We start from the raw sequence: 17,014 nt of genomic DNA on the forward strand, positions 1-17,014 counted from the left end.
GCTCAAGACCGTGATGAGTGGGTGGCGTCGAATCGTGATGTCTGCACCCAGAGAGTCCCCCCGACGACCAACCGGTCATGGGATAGAGTGAGTGAGTGAGCCGAAAATAGCCATAAACCAGAGGGGGAAAGTCCAATTGCGGGCCTGCAGATTTGTCCATAACAAACATGAAAATAGACAGAATGTAACAAACATGATAACAGAGAGGAACTGGATAACATTGAAAGAGAGAAAGAGAAAACAGAAGACCACAAAAAAGGGAGCACTGCTATCGTCTACCTTACTCCCGTGTAAATACACACATTCAGTCCTTTTTCCCCCCAAGAACAATAAGGATGCGGAACTTACCCTCAAGACATAACATTTAAATCCTCGTAGTTTTAGACAAAGCCTGACTTTACACTCTAATAACCTTAAAGTTGTGATTAAGTTTTGTTTAAGTTAGAAATAAATCTTACCCTTTTCTGTGATCTATAAGGTGAGCTTAAAATTCAATTTTAAGTAACAGGTACACCCCGACTTATTCCCGTCACGACATATTATTTTCTCTATTCACAAAGATAATCGTTTTTCAGACGTCTATTTTGGCCAAATCCTGGCGCAAAACCAAAAATAATTTCCTAATACGGCACCGCGGTTGGGAACTCGTTAGAAACTCCAAAACACAAGAGTTCATGAATCATTACTATAACCTCAACAATTTTCTGATTCATTGGTTTTGTTTCATTTTTGGAAAAAAAATAGTCTGGAAGATTAATAAAAATATATTTTATCTCCTGGATAGACAGATGGCGTTTATTCATTCATTTATCTTTTTAGTTTATTTTATTTACTTATAGATAGTATGAGCTTGGCTAAGAAGTTCACAACATTGCCATCAGGAAGTATAACGGACCAACACACAAAACTATGTGTGACCATGAACTTTTATAGTCTAGTTGATACAGTTTAGTGAGAATCACTCACACACGCGGATGGCAAAATACAATAACAAAGGCTTGAGAAACGTCATCTTCGTTCTATCTATTCATCTACGTCTTAATACGATTCAGTAGTCTGATGTCACGCGCCCGGCGACGGCGGCCATCTTGGTTTTAAACAAAGAAAATCATTACTTTTTATTCTTCATGCTGGCTAGAACTTTTCATTCCCTTTTCGTATGCCTTGTGATCAGAATGTGTAAAAGTCAGAACATGATCAAATTTATGGGGTTTTTTCCCCTCTGGAAACGCTTTTATGCTCGCCGGAGAAATATTTCATACGGGCGTCAGCCATTGTTCCGATAGTTTAGAGCCAGTGTTACTAAGTAACCATGCGTTATTAGGAAGGAAGTGACGTTGCGACTACTGAATCCTATTTACATACTTTATTCCAGATAAATGTGTGAGGAAACCCTTCATTTGTTATGGAGCTTCTGATGCCTGGATTACATAGACCAAGGGTATCCCTGTCTAAACAAGGTCTAGCGTTATTGGAATGGCTTCTCCTTCTGGTCTCGGCGGTTTCTCATGTCACCTGCACGGGCTGCCGTTTTCCAGACTTTCTGCAGGTACCACTTTCTCTTTATATATATATCTATATATATATATATATATATATATATATATATATATATATATATATATATATATATATATATCTGCCTCTCTCTCTCTCTATCTATCTATCTATCTATCTATCTATCTATCGCACACTCAGACACACACACACACACACACACACACAAAGACCAAATCGAAACACACATACACCCACGCATATATATATACATATATATATAATATGTATATATATATATAATATGTATATGTATGTATATATATATTATATGTGTGTATATGTGCATATGTGCATGTAGTTTAGAGAGAGAAAGAAAGAGAGAGAGATACTCACACACACACACACACACACACTCACAGACAGAGAGAGATAGATAGATAGATAGAGAGAGAGAGAAAGAGAGAGAGAGAGAGAGAGAGAGAGAGAGAGAGAGAGAGAGAGAGAGAGAGAGAGAGAGAGAGAGGCCAAGTGTGTTACAAACCTATTGGGAAATGACGATGAGTCTGTGTACGTTACTCAATGACCTTATTGTAAACGTCGATGTCAAAACAACGTTGTCATCAAAGAAAAACCAATGAATGGCGAGAAGAGAAATAAAATAGATAACAAGACAAAAAAATATTTATCCCAAGGAGAATCAAAATAAAATTAGAGCAAAGCACAACCCCCCCCCCCCCCATCCCACAAAAAAAAGCAAACAAAATAAACAAGAACAAACAAACCAAAAAAAAAACAAAACAAAAACTCAACAAAATAAACGAAAACAACGACAAAAAGAATTAATAATAAAAGTAAATAACAAACAAACAACAAAACAACAAAATAAACAAAAACACAACAAACCCTAAACAGACCCGCACACACACACACACACACAACAACAACAACAACAACAACAACAACAATATAAACAAAACAAAACAAAACAAAACAAAACAAAAACAAATAAGAGGAAGACCAACCCCGAAGTTAACCAAGCATAGAAAAAACAATCAGTTGTGGGTGTCTCCAAAAGACAAAGCATAATCTCATGGCCATGAACGCCATTTCCACTATTACAACGATGGGAACGATCTATAGATAGAATGCGCTCGGCCAAGGAGTTCACAACATTGCCATCCGGAAGTATAACGGACCAACACACAAACTCTGTGTAACCATGAACTTTTATAGTCTGGTTAATACAGTTTAGTGAGAACAACTCACAAACGCGGATGGCAAAAACAATAACAAAGGCCTGAGTGACGTCATCTGCATACTATCTATAGTCAGGTTTCTGTCCACCCGAGTCATCGTGATTCGTTGCTTTCCGGTGATTCGTTAGTTCATAATAAATGTAAACACACTGCTGTGTTTATGAAAGTTGTAAACATACTCATGAGTCAAGCTGAACAAAATGACCCATTGTGATGTTAAATATTTATTGGTAAAATGTGAACACTTTTCACAATGTGGATCATTTAGAGCATCTTTTGCAATGTCACCAATGCCCTTGAGCACATGGAAAGATGAGACAGATTGTTCCAATAGGATTCAATAGTCTGATGTCACGTCCGCCCAGCAACGAGCAGCTTGGTTCTAAACAAAGAAAACCAGTACTTTTTATTATTCATGCTGGCTAGAACTTTTTCACATGATCAGAATATATAAAAGTCAAAACATGATCAGATTTATAATGTTTTTCTCCTCTGGATACAATTTTATGCTCGTCGGAGAAGTATTTCATAAGGGCGTACGCCGTCGCTCCGATAGTTTAGATCCAGTTACTAAGTTACAATGCGTCATTACGAGAGAAGTGACGTCACGACTGTTGGACCCTATTGGTTTGCTTCCATTGACCAGTAGCCGAAAACAATCCAGGCTGTCTCCACATAACAAGTGCAATCACGGGCAAATTAAAATGTTAACAAACAACAATCAACAGATGTTAACTCACATGCATTGATCTCAATCCACCCAGTCCTGGACAAACATAATCTAGAGATCAAACAACATACTATTAAAGCAACAATAATAACCGTATTGAACAATTAGCCAGAAGGAACAGTGACAATTCCTGGTCGTCCTGAGCGCATACAACATGGCGCAGCGCTTGTCGCCATCTTGGCTAATTTCCTGCGCAAACACCCCGATAATTATTTTGTTTGTTTAATTTGCAGTTGCTTAGCTTCTTTTTCTCCTCCTCCACCTCCTCCTCCTCTTCTTCTTCTTCTTCTTCTTCTTCTTCTTCTTCTTCTTCTTCTTCTTCTTCTTCTTCTTCTTCTTCTTCTTCTTCTTCTTTTCTTCTTCTTCTTCTTCTTCTTCTTCTTCTTCTTCTTCTTCTTCTTCTTCTTCTTCTTCTTCTTCTTCTTCTTCTTCTTCTTCTTCTTCTTCTTCTTCTTCTTCTTCTTCTTCTTCTTCTTCTGACTCGACTATTACTCGACTCTAAATAATAAATCAATATTTGTTTATAGCAACGAAATATCATTCAGCTGTTTGCCGTAATATAATGTAGAATACATCCCTTATCTTGTTTAATACGAACAAAAAAAAATAACCCACAACTTTTTATTGGAGAAACACAAATCATTTACAAAATTGGGTGAGATTTTAAAAGAAATGAAAAACAAAACAAACCCCGCGTCCTTTCATTTCTAGCCTAGAATGTTGCATTGTAACAAAAGATGTTAAAAATATCATAAAAGACAGACATATCCTTTTAGTGCTGGTTTAGGAAAAAAAATTGTGAAGTAGGCGTTTTAGGATATGATTTAGGTAATGGGCGTAGAAATAGAAAGAAAGAAAGAAAGAAAGAAGGGGAGAGAGAGAGAGAGAGAGAGAGAGAGAGAGAGAGAGAGAGAGAGAGAGAGAGAGAGAGAGAGAGAGCGAGAGAGAGAGAGAGAAAGAAAGAAAGAAAGAAAGAAAGAGAGAGAGCGAGAGAGAGAGAGAGAGAGAGAGAGAGAGAGAGAGAGAGAGAGCGAGCGCATAAAATTGAATACAATTTTCTGAAATTGCCCATTATGGTATATAAGGAAAGAAGAGACGACTGTAGCAATAACTGTATCACATTTAGTTTTGTCTGGTCTAGAGGATGCTTTAAATAAAAACGTTACATTTGAACTGTGTCCTTGTTACTTCCATTATTGTATATTTTGCATTAAGGACAGCGTGGCTCAGTGGTACGGTCTTTGCTTCCTACCCGAAAGGTACCGAGTTCAATCACCCGCCGCTGCGTTGTGTCAAGTCACATCGCCCTAGCTCACTTTGCGGCGCTGCTCTGCGGCTGACGCCTGGGTTATTCCAGTCTTCCCTTGGAATAGACCCTAAAGACAAATTTCCCCTTGGGGATGAATAAAGGGAATTTTATTTAATTTAATTTATTTATTTATTTATTTATTTATTTATTTATTTATTTATTTATTTAAAATGCTAATGTAACTGCGTGGGGGTCAGAAAAAACACAACTGAACAATTAGTAAGTTGCATTATATCTACAATTTAATGAACAAAAATTTGTAAAAATCAAACTTTTCGGGGGAGTGGGGTGATTGACCGTCATTATTAATGTCGACGATAAAGTGTACTTTAAATATTGATGTATCAATCAATAATTATATTAGGTCAGTTATGGTATGGTGCATTTGCATTATATCACAAATCGGCCTTAATTTATTTTTTACTATTCCTTCCAAAAAAAGGTATCAATTTTATTCTAGCTATACACTCAAAATATGGATAAAGGGGAAATATGAAACGCAGGCATCATTTGATTTCCTAAATTAAAGTGGGACTGTGAGACTGTTTTATCTGTAAAAATACATTGAAACTTAATCATGGAAACTGACAACAAATTGGATACCCATCTTGGGAATATAAAATATCTTTTTCAAAGCAGGATTACAATCTAGTTATTGAACATTGTTAAAAGTCCCAGTAGTAATCAGAACTGCTGTGGTATCGATACCACCAGTAAAACCCACCACTCTGTCGCACTCTGAAAAAAACCCGGTGTGTCTTTTTTACGAAACCCGCCGAAACCCGCCGAAACCCGACGAATCCCGACAAAGTTATGGGAAGTAGGTAGCAGAGGGGAGTGAAACTGAGACTCAGGGAAGTGTACTCCGGGAGAGTGAACCTGGGACTGGCTTTCGGCGGGTTTCGTAAAACAGACACACCCTTTAAAAAGTTTTGCCAAAAAAATCGATCTTCAAATAAGTTGATCGAGTAAAATGACTTCGGGAAGTCCCATGTTTTTGAGAGGTTTTTTAAAGATACAAGATGAATGTCATTGTGTTCGACCAATACGTCGTGAAGATAGAGTTTTCTGGCCAAAATTTTAAAAACGTGTGTTTTGTTTCCCCCGAGAGCGGTTATTCCAGTATCTCAGCTCCACGTATTCATTAGAACTGTGTGGGTATGGATACCACTCATGATACCAACACCACATTTATCATGCATTCATTCTCTCTAAAATGTAAAGTTAGAATGTTTATATTTCGACCGCTTTTGCAAATATGAGTGTTTTTATATGTTTATTTTCGACCGCTTTTGCAAATGTGAGTGTTTTTATTTTCATCTCGTACAAAGTACTGTATCATTTTCATGCTAATGAATATTCATGCAGGACACTTAACGACGCAGTTTTTTTTTAAGTTGCATAATTTCACGAATGATATTTCTAAATAATTTCTCATGATAGATGACCATTACTCTACGATCATCTGAAAAAAGATGTGTATGAAATCATTCAATAGTTTTCATTCATCGTTGGTAACGAATGGTGAATTTACATGGCATCAGGAATCGGTTAAATTATTTTACTTATTCTTTCGAAAATGAAAAGAAATGTGAACAAATAGGTTGCATCGATTCGGGATGAACTTAAAGTGCGCATTTAAAGATATAAGCATCTGTTTTTTTCAACACTCTTTTAACCTTCATGGTCTTATGGCAGCACATCGTCTAATCCGGTAATCAAGAGGTCTGAGGTTCGGACTCGAGGAAGGCTAGTTTTCTGGAAATTATTATATTATTATATTTTTATTTTTGCTTTGTCTGATTCACTATTATACACACCTTTTAACTCTTTCAGCGCTATTGGCCGCACTGTGCGGCCAGAGCATAATCTGTTCTACTGGCGAATGGCCGCACAGAGCGGCCGGTATTGAAAGGCAAAAACAATAATGTAATCCAATCCTAATTTCTACAAAAGTGCTATAAATTGAACCAATCGTATTATTTCTTTCATCAGAACGGTCAATTGGCCCTATGGGGGTATTTTAATTGAGATTTTGCGCCGAATTCTTAGCTTGTCATTCTCATGCTGCCTCAATCCAGTGCCAGCCATGTTTGTGACGGAAATGCGATTATAGCCTCAGCGCTAAATTCATTCACGCATCATGATTTTTGTAGCCTGTGACTGACCATGACAGCCTCTGTTATGAGGCATAGGCATTCCCAAGACCAATAAATTGACTTTCCAAATTGTGATCACACCCACCCGACACAAAAACAGACTTTTCCTAATCAAACAAAAAAGTAACAAGTGTATTCTATGCAGAATGTTGTTCAGCAAAATGATGTCTACAACACAGTATTTAGTATTTATAGCTGTAATCAAATCATTTCTTTAAATTTTGTGATGTACAGGAGAAATCAGAAAGAGAAAATTGTCTGTGGCATCGTTACGAATGTGACGGTTTTCCTATAGGTGGTAAGGAAAGGGTTAACCTTTTTAATATATTGGCGTTTTTACCAAGTGAGCAGTAACACCAATGCAATCTGACACGTCACAACCCCATGAACCTGGTTTAATCTACGTCACGTCTTTGATTGGGGACCTGGGTTTTAATATCCCTTCTAGTGGACAGAATCTTGAGAGTCTTGTATTCTATTCAGTGGATAATTATAATATTTTTATATTTGGAATGATTAAATGCTCCACACATAGGCATGATGGCTATCTATGTGACTTCTCTTTTACTATTACTCGATCTTACAATATATAGATCAACCAAACCAAAACAAAACGACATATTGTATCATAGATTGTTAGACAGTCCCTACGGACCTCATCATATCGTTCTCATGCTAATGTGAATATTTAAGTAGCCAATCCCCCCCCCCCCCAATAACAAAAACAAACAATCCACCCCCCCCCCAATACAATCAAACAAGCAAAACAAAACAAACCAAATGATATTTCTTATCGCACGATGAAGCGGTAGATAGCTCTTGTTTCGTTTTTTATCTATCATCAATAGTTTATGACATAATTGAAACCAAAGGTGATCTATCAATCATTCAATCTATTTCATTTATCGACAATTGTATCACATTGTTTTATCACATGACTTTTTATTTGTATGATGAGTTTGTGAATACGCTGACAAAATTGTCATTCTATATTTAGAACATTATAACAATGATGTATTTTTGCTACCCTGTAAATTATAGAATTTAGAAGCTCTCATTTGAGTGTTTTATTTCAGACCACTTAATTTGAAATTGATAATAGATCTAATTCCATTCCGTTATGAGTCCTTCCTTGAAAATGATTAGTTCACGAATGAATTAACCAATCGAAATTAAGATTTTGATAAGTTTCGTTTTAATTAAACAAATGCTTATCCGTTCTTGTGGTAAACTAAGGCAAAGCTTGATTATTTGTGGCCGTTGACACAGAACGGTATATGATGTCTCGATGATGAACCCCATGTGAAGAATTATACTATTTAAACTCACATCATACAAGTTGCGATAATAATAATAATGATAATAATAATAATAATAATAATAAATATGGCTGCGCAGTCTCTATGGACGCTTGCCGTGAATGTGTGCGTCACTTCGAGTTTGTCAGTCTGTTTCGATTATCCAGTTAGTAATTTGCCTCCATAAATTTCTGTCTAGTGCAAGTGTTCTTAGCTTTAGAATATCATCGTGCGAGTTAAGGTGCTGAGGCAGTTGGATATTTCCTTGTGTTGTTGAAATCAGTTCTTCGGTTGTTGTTTCTAAATGTATTTGATATTTTTTAGATCTTGATTCAATGTTGTTGGAAGTGAAGTTGGTGTATGCTCTCTGTATTTGGCTCCTTGTTTGAAGTAATCATCCATTGAGGTTTGTGCTGGAATATTTTCATCTCGCCGGAGCACGTGTCCGAACAGTTTCCATCTTTGTTTCTTTATACGCGTACTGACTGGTTGTACTCTTCTTCTGTCATATACATCCTCATTATTGATTTTGTCTGACCAATGTACCCCAATAACTCGTCTCACATGTTTGCGATGAAGGGAGTCCAGGGTGTCCATTCTTTGCGATAAAGATATGCCTAATTTGAGGACAATTGGTTTCATTGGAGGGACAGCGTGACTTAGCCGTACGGTATTTGGTTAGTACCCGAAAGATACCGATTTAATATCCGCTGCGCTATGTGACCTTGAGTAACTCATCTCGCCCAGCTCAATTTGTGGCGTTGCACTGCGACTGACGCAGGGGTTTGTTCCAGACTAGGAATAGACCTTAAAGACAATTTTCCCCCTGTTGATGAATTACGGGAATTTCATTATTTCATTCATTCATTACTTATCTTACACCTCAAGAGGGTTCAATTTCCTAACATTTATCATTTCGATTTCAAAATCGATCTTGATTCCGACATCAGACCAGATTTACAAGATGGGTCCTACAGGTGTCCACAGACCATGTGGTTGGTTGAATAGAATTGTTTTGTCGATTTCTGATTGCCATATTTACACACGGGTGTCCACAGACAAATTTGGTTGAATAGAATAGTTTTGTGGATTTCTGATTGCCATATTTACACACAGGTGTCCACAGATCAATATGGTTGAATAGAATTGTTTTGTAGATTTCTGATTGCCATATTTACACACAGGTGTCCACAGACCAATATGGTTGAATAGAATTGTTTTGTAGATTTCTGGTTGCCATATTTACACACAGGTGTCCACAGACAAATTTGGTTGAATATAATTGTTTTGTAGATTTCTGATTGCCATATTTACACACAGGTGTCCACAGACAAATTTGGTTGAATAGAATTGTTTTGTAGATTTCTGATTGCCATATTTACACACAGGTGTCCACAGACAAATTTGGTTGAATAGAATTGTTTTGTAGATTTCTGATTGCCATATTTACACACAGGTGTCCACAGACAAATTTGGTTGAATAGAATTGTTTTGTAGATTTCTGATTGCCATATTTACACACAGGTGTCCACAGACCAATATGGTTGAATAGAATTGTTTTGTAGATTTCTGATTGCCATATTTACACACAGGTGTCCACAGACAAATTTGGTTGAATAGAATTGTTTTGTAGATTTCTGATTGCCATATTTACACACAGGTGTCCACAGACAAATTTGGTTGAATAGAATTGTTTTGTAGATTTCTGATTGCCATATTTACACACAGGTGTCCACAGACCAATATGGTTGAATACAATTGTTTTGTAGATTTCTGGTTGCCATATTTGACACACAGTTGTCCACAGACCAATATTGTTGAATAGAATTGTTTTGTAGATTTCTGGTTGCCATATTTGACACACAGGTGTCCACAGACCAATATGGTTGAATAGAATTGTTTTGTAGATTTCTGGTTGCCATATTTGACACACAGTTGTCCACAGACCAATATGGTTGAATAGAATTGTTTTGTGGATTTCTGCTTGCCATATTTACACACAGGTGTCACAGACAAAACAAAACAAAACAAACAAATCAAAACAAAAACAAAAATTTTAAAAATGGGTAGCGTGCAATTTGATTTGATTGAAATGAAAACTATTGTGATTGAGTGTCAGATAATGGGAGCGATCTATATTCATGTTTTCGTCCAACCTAGTCACCGGTCATATGATTTGTTGCTGCACAACGATTGGACATTTCTCAGTGTACGTATCTAAACACGCTGCTTTGTTTGTGAAAATGGTAAACATACCCATGAGTCATGCCGAGCAAAATGACCAATTGTAACGTTGGATATTTCTCAAACTGTAAACACTTTTCACTATGTGGGTCATTTTGAGCACACTCTGCAATGTGACCAATGACCTCGAGCACATGGAAAGGTAATATAGATCATGCCCATTGAATGAACAATAAATACATTTAACACTGTAAAGCGTACCATGGATCCTGGTTAAAACGTGGTGATGAGACCTTTTGGAAACGATGCCATCTGGTTTCTTGACAGAGAAACGAAGAGGCGGATTGGATTGGTTGTCTCGGGATACTCTGAGCCAGTTAATTCACGGGGACATTGATACATCCAGACTTAAACCTGAACAACCGGAGATTATTTTGAAAAATTAACACATACAGGTTAAGACCTACCTTGGTCACAGATCCGACTTCAAAGAGCTTAAAACAAAGAACACGGCCACGAATCTGAATTGGTCGCATCGCCCTCATTCACGGCTTTCCTCTAAAGAGTTACCACCCCCCCCCCCCAAAAAAAAAGAAACAAACAAAAAAACCCCCAAAAAAACAAACAAATCAAAACAAAAAAATAAACAGCAAACAAACAAAACAAAACAAACAAAAAGCAAAAACCTTCTTTTGCAGGGATTTTTACGGTATCCTAACAGTGAAAAAACACCTTTCCACTCTTCTAAAATTTACCCAATTTGATCGTCCCTTAAATACAAGGACTGTATGCATCCGTAACCAACATAATTCTCATGACAGAGCCGCGAACATGAAATCATTTATGTCCGGCTTTGTTGTCTAGTGATTTGATACTCGGTATGCGACCTGGATCTCCCAGTTTCGAATCCAGCTGTGGGCAGCGTAAAGTTGGGTCCTTGGGAAAGGATTTCTAATCACACTTTTATCACCATACTCGGGTTTAAAATGGATACATGATTGTCTTCGCCGAAAAAACCCCCAAACAAACGAAAAACGTCATATCTCGCCTCATTTACTCAGTGTTACTGTTGGCCGAGGACAACTGGAAAAGCCCCTTGAACACACGATACGGATATTGCTTTACATAAATGCTCATATTATTCGCCACGACATCATAAGATATCGTCGAATAGGCATTCCACGAAGGAATATAGATAACTCATCAAACAAGATGTCTGATGTCAACAGGAATCACCCATGTTGTCCAAGTGAGCAAATTGGGGATTAATAATCTTGCTCAATGAAAAAAAATCGAAAGTGCCTGAAGCGGGGCTCGAACCCGGGTCCTTCCAGGTCACAATGCAATGCCTTAACCACTCGGCCACTTCGCCCCCTTATTATCTTATATTTATATAAAATATGACGACTCATCATTGCTTACGCCTCCACATCTTTCTTATTCCCCCGGCGTGCTTGCCTAACGTTTATCCACTGATCTCCTTGTCTACTAAGAGGATTGTATTCTATTATTTACAAATCCATTCTGTCTTGTCTGTTCTTTCGCAGTTTTCTGAGACTTTATTTTTATTAACCAGTTCACTGCTGTACTTTGGTAAGACAACGTATTTAAAAACGAGGCCAGAAAACTCGTCCTTCAAGCATCGATCGATTTAAATAATCCTCGTCTTCGCAAAAACTTTTCAAACCTGGGACCTCGCTTCTTGGAAAAAACCCTCTCAAACTGGGCCCTAGTAGGTTCCAGGATTGAAAGCTGTTGCAAAGAGGAGGGTCATTTAAATCGATCGATATTTGAAGGACGAGTTTTTTGGCCAAGTTTTATAAATACGTTAGTTGTCTTTGCGGAGTTCGGCAGTCAGCTGGTTAATTTACTCTTCCTCCCACTGGTATGTTATTTCTGTGTTGTATTCTCCGACACACTCGACTGTTCGCTTTCAGTGTCTCAGGACAATTTCACTTAAATTGATTATAAGAAAACTACGACTGAAGCAACGAGGAACAAGATATATTATATTATGATATTAAATGCAAAGAAAATTCCGAAAAATCTGATAAGGCGTGTATGAAACAGTGGAGGACAAAACAGAACAAAAAAAAAAAAACACTAAAAAGCCGCCTCCAAAGACTGAGCCTGCCTCGACTGGGGATTTAACCTCACATCTGATAACTTGTCAAACGTGCTATAATTAACCAGAGGACAATGGAGAATAAATATTTCGCGGCTCGAACCCGCGACTTTATTGTTATATGTTTAATTGATTTAGACATTTCAAAAATCACTGTCTCCGTGGTTGAAGTAATACACAGAAGTGTGAAGTAATAGAATCGATAAAAAAAAAACAACAACTCCCGATTACAATTGTCGCTTCCGCCTGGTGAATAGAATATCACAACACATTCTAACACAATCCACAGCAAATTTCACTCCACCAGTTTCCCTGTACAATGAATTGAATTGCTTTGCTTCAATCAATTTCTCTAACAATATTTCAGATCGTTCTCCCAAGCGACATTCAATCTACACCCCCGCCTCCTTTATTCTTTTTATTTTATGGTATCCACTCAATCCCTTCCCCGAGTTACTCATTTACAGCATCTGTAAATCTTATCTCTAAACTCAACAATGGCTGTATGGGGGTGAAAATTTAGGAAGATGGTCCTGTTGTAAGATATGATATTGACATCATGCGTTATTGTGTTAATCAATGGAAACGACATGTTTTATCATATTGGCCAGAAATCATTTATATCAAACATTTGTAGATTAAAACGATCTTATCTAGTCTAAATATCAACAATTGAAGTGAAATCAAAATTAAAAAATAAATCCTCAAAAGCAACAACGACCTCCCAACGCCCCCCCCCCCCCCTTACCAGAAAAATAACAACATCCAACAAACATTAATCAAACAAACCAAAAAAAAAAAAAATACAAAACAAAACAAAAAGAATCAAAACCAAACAAAACAAATATGCCAACACCCCCTCCCCCCACCCCACCCCAGAAAAACATAAAAAATACACAAACAAAACAAAAACGAAATAAAACACAACAAACGTTAATTAAAAACGAAATAGAAAAAGACATCTGAGCATGAGACTTCAAAGATTAAGATCATGTTAAGATGTATTTATGTTTCATTTGCTTTTCAGAACTTTCAAAAAAAATATTTTACTATCTTCTCATAAAATCAAAATTCTGATCAATATATTCCAATTGTAAAGGGTCGGGCATATTGACCATCATTCAAGCATCTCCTAACTTCCTGTTCAACTGCATCCATCTTTTCCCACCGGCCCCACGCCCTCGACTTCTGTCTTTGGGTTGTTAGAGAGACATCCTACGCTACGCTAAGACCCAGACCCCCTAATTTCATTATGTACGAGATCCTCGCGCGTAGTAATCCAATTATGTAAATTAATTTCACAAACCACGCCTTTGTCCTTTCTGTATCCCTCCGCCAGGATCACGATTAAAGTAGAACCCTCAATGTCCCATGGTTATATCTATGATAGCAATAGTAAAAAGAAGTCGCATTAGAATCAATTAGGGGTTGACATTGGTATGGATTAAATTACGTATTTCAGAATCACACTCACACACACACACACACACACACACACACACATATATATATATATATATATATATATATATATATATATTGAATCGTGTTGTATACAAATATGGTACGAATAGTGCTCGACATGTAGCTATGGAGCGAATTATTATTTTAATATTTACCACAACAGTCCTGACGATGGCTGAAAAGGACTGAAACATCGATGTAGACTGACTCTAACATTGTGGTAAATATCAATATATATATATAATATATATATATATATATATATATATATATATATATATATATATATAAGAAATTGTGTGTATCATTCACCACATCAAATTATAAAATCTCGTTTAAAAGTCTCATATCCTTTTTTAAACATTAGATTCAAATTTTAGCATCTAAATCATCCCAAAATAGTATTGTTCTGAGGAGGTTAGTCACACAGATGATAGTTCAATTTCATTCCAGAGTGAGTTACAGATCGGAAAATAACTTTAAATATAAAACTTATCAAAATGATTAAATCATAGGTCTTCGCATTTTAAGAATTGACTCATTCAATAGAATACTTAAACCCACATTTCCTATGGGCACCTTTTGACCTCTGATCATTGTGGGACAAAATAAAGTAACAAACAAGTGGATAAGCGTTATATCCCGTATAAAAAGCTTGAGCATTTATATAGCGCAAAAATCCACTTGACGTGCTGCGCTGAAAGGGCTTTACAAGGGGTCCCTTGACAACTGCAACGCTTACCGCCTCTATTGCGACATCATGGTCGAGTAAAGAGCTTATTATGTCTTCCGAGGAGTCAACATGCGCCGCTCAGAGAGGGACTCGAACCCTGGATAATTCCTATCCAAGGGCGAATGTCACACCACATGACCACGTAGCCGCACGAAAAAAAAGGAAACATGTCAACAAATACAAAACAAAAATCAAAACAAACAAAACAACAACAATAAACAAAGAATCAAACAAAACAACAACAATAAACAAAGAATCAAACAAAACAACGGTTTCAGACTTCTAGAATTGAAACGAAATTCCCGTTGTTGTGTATCTAGTTAATTTGTGTTTTCTCGAAATTTCAGTCATCAGACCAGGGAATGGGACATTGGACGTGTCAGTATGGCGAGAAGACCACGCTACGTATTGAGGTCATGGGTGGAGAGTACCTGATATTCATGAATAGTAACACCACGTTTCGAGGACGTCATAGACACACGTCATGGACGGAAACGGTGCTAATTCAACGACGAAGATGTGTCCAGAGAATTGGGTGAGTATGCAATTATAAAATAATATATTATAGTCATTTTCAAAAGAAACTAGTTTGTATTTGCTATTATCTCACATTAGAGAAAAGAAAGTAGCGCGTTGTATATATATATTTATGAAGTAGACACATTTTTCTTTCTATTGATGTATCGTATGCCCTTATTGACAGAAACGAGGAGCTGATACGGACCGACAAACTTGACGGTACCAAAAGTTACATTTTGTTAATGCGCGTCCAAACTATAGCTGTATTTCAGATATTTATTCCCTTTTTTCATTCCCAAGGGGAAATTTGTCTTTAGGGTCTATTCCAAGGGAAGACTGTAATAACCCAGGCGTCAGCCGCAGTAAAGCGCTGCAAAGTGAGCTAGGGCGATTTAACGAAGCAAACACCGTACCACTGAGCCACTCTGTCGCATGTTAGGCACTCTTTTCGCAATAGTTTTATGGCAACATCCTCCTCGACTCACCTACGGCGAGTCGACTGAGGCAATGTGTGTGAAGGGACTAGAAGCCAAGGATACGAACACTCAGTAAGAGTTTTGCTATAATTGTCAGTTACGCATCGAGGGAGAGAGAGAGAGAGAGAGAGAGAGAGAGAGAGAGAGAGAGAGAGAGAGAGAGAGAGAGAGAGAAAGAGAGAGAGAAAGAGAGAGAGAGAGAGAGAGAGAGAGAAAGAGGAGAGAGAGAGAGAGAGGAGAGAGAGAGAGAGAGAGAGGAAGAAGAGGAAGAGGGGGAATCGCACCTACACAGGCGCAGATAATGTGAACCTTACGGGTAGCTCCTACAATTGCCTAAAAAATTTTTAAAAATCAGAATTACAGCATGGAATGACCTCTGCTGGTTATTTTTTAATTTTTTTAACATTTTTTGTTTTGTTTTGTTTTGGTATTGTTTTGCCTTTGATTAACCAATTAATTAATTCTTTCATCCCCCCCCCCCCACGTGGGAATTCAATAATCACCCGGAATCTTGTAGACATGACAAATTCATCGTGGAGCACGTTGAACAGAAACCAGCATACCAATGTATACAGTTTATACAGCGGAGTCCATATGTGGTGCAACTAAATCTTTCTCCGGCAGAGAAAAACTGGACAAACATTTGTCAACGTAAGTTTCCCCATCATCATCATCATCATCATCATCATCATCATCATCATCATCATCATCACATCATCAACATCATACAACAACAACAACAACAACAACAACACATACTATTATTACTACTACTACTACTACTACTACTACTACTACTACTACTACTACTACTACTACTACTACTACTATACTACTACTAATAATACTTATACTCACACATAACCACACATCACACACACACACTACACACACTACTACTACTACTACTACTACTACTACTACTACTACTACTACTACTACTACTACTACTACTACTACTACTACTACATACCTACATAATACTACACTACTACTACTACTACTACTACTAACTACTACTACTACTACTACTACTAACTCTAATCTACTATACTACTACTACTAACTACACTACTACTACTACTACTACTACTACTACTACTACTAACTACTACTACTACTACTACTACTACTACTACTACTACTACTACTACTACTACTACTACTACTACTACTACTACTACTACTACTACTACTACTAAAATTGCAACAAAACGCACCAAGCCATGCTACGAGTAAAAGTATTTCTCGACCACTTGAG

At 37.1% G+C, this 17,014-nt stretch overlaps 1 protein-coding gene across 1 annotated transcript in view; it reads left to right on the plus strand.

Moving 5' to 3' along the window:
• Window positions 1–17,014, plus strand: part of LOC144968946 (uncharacterized) — a 152,228-nt gene that overhangs the window by 76,087 nt on the left and 59,127 nt on the right. Inside the window, exons 2-4 of the mRNA XM_078907835.1 lie at window positions 1,376–1,549; window positions 15,106–15,293; window positions 16,271–16,404. Coding sequence (XP_078763961.1) covers window positions 1,406–1,549; window positions 15,106–15,293; window positions 16,271–16,404 — 466 coding nt within the window. The 5' untranslated portion in view covers window positions 1,376–1,405. The remainder of the gene's footprint in view (window positions 1–1,375; window positions 1,550–15,105; window positions 15,294–16,270; window positions 16,405–17,014) is intronic.

The sequence above is a fragment of the Berghia stephanieae genome, chromosome 3 (assembly GCF_034508935.2).
Source record: "Berghia stephanieae isolate SIO BIC M18660-M18661 chromosome 3, UCSD_Bste_1.3, whole genome shotgun sequence".
Taxonomy (NCBI): Eukaryota; Metazoa; Mollusca; class Gastropoda; order Nudibranchia; family Aeolidiidae; genus Berghia; species Berghia stephanieae.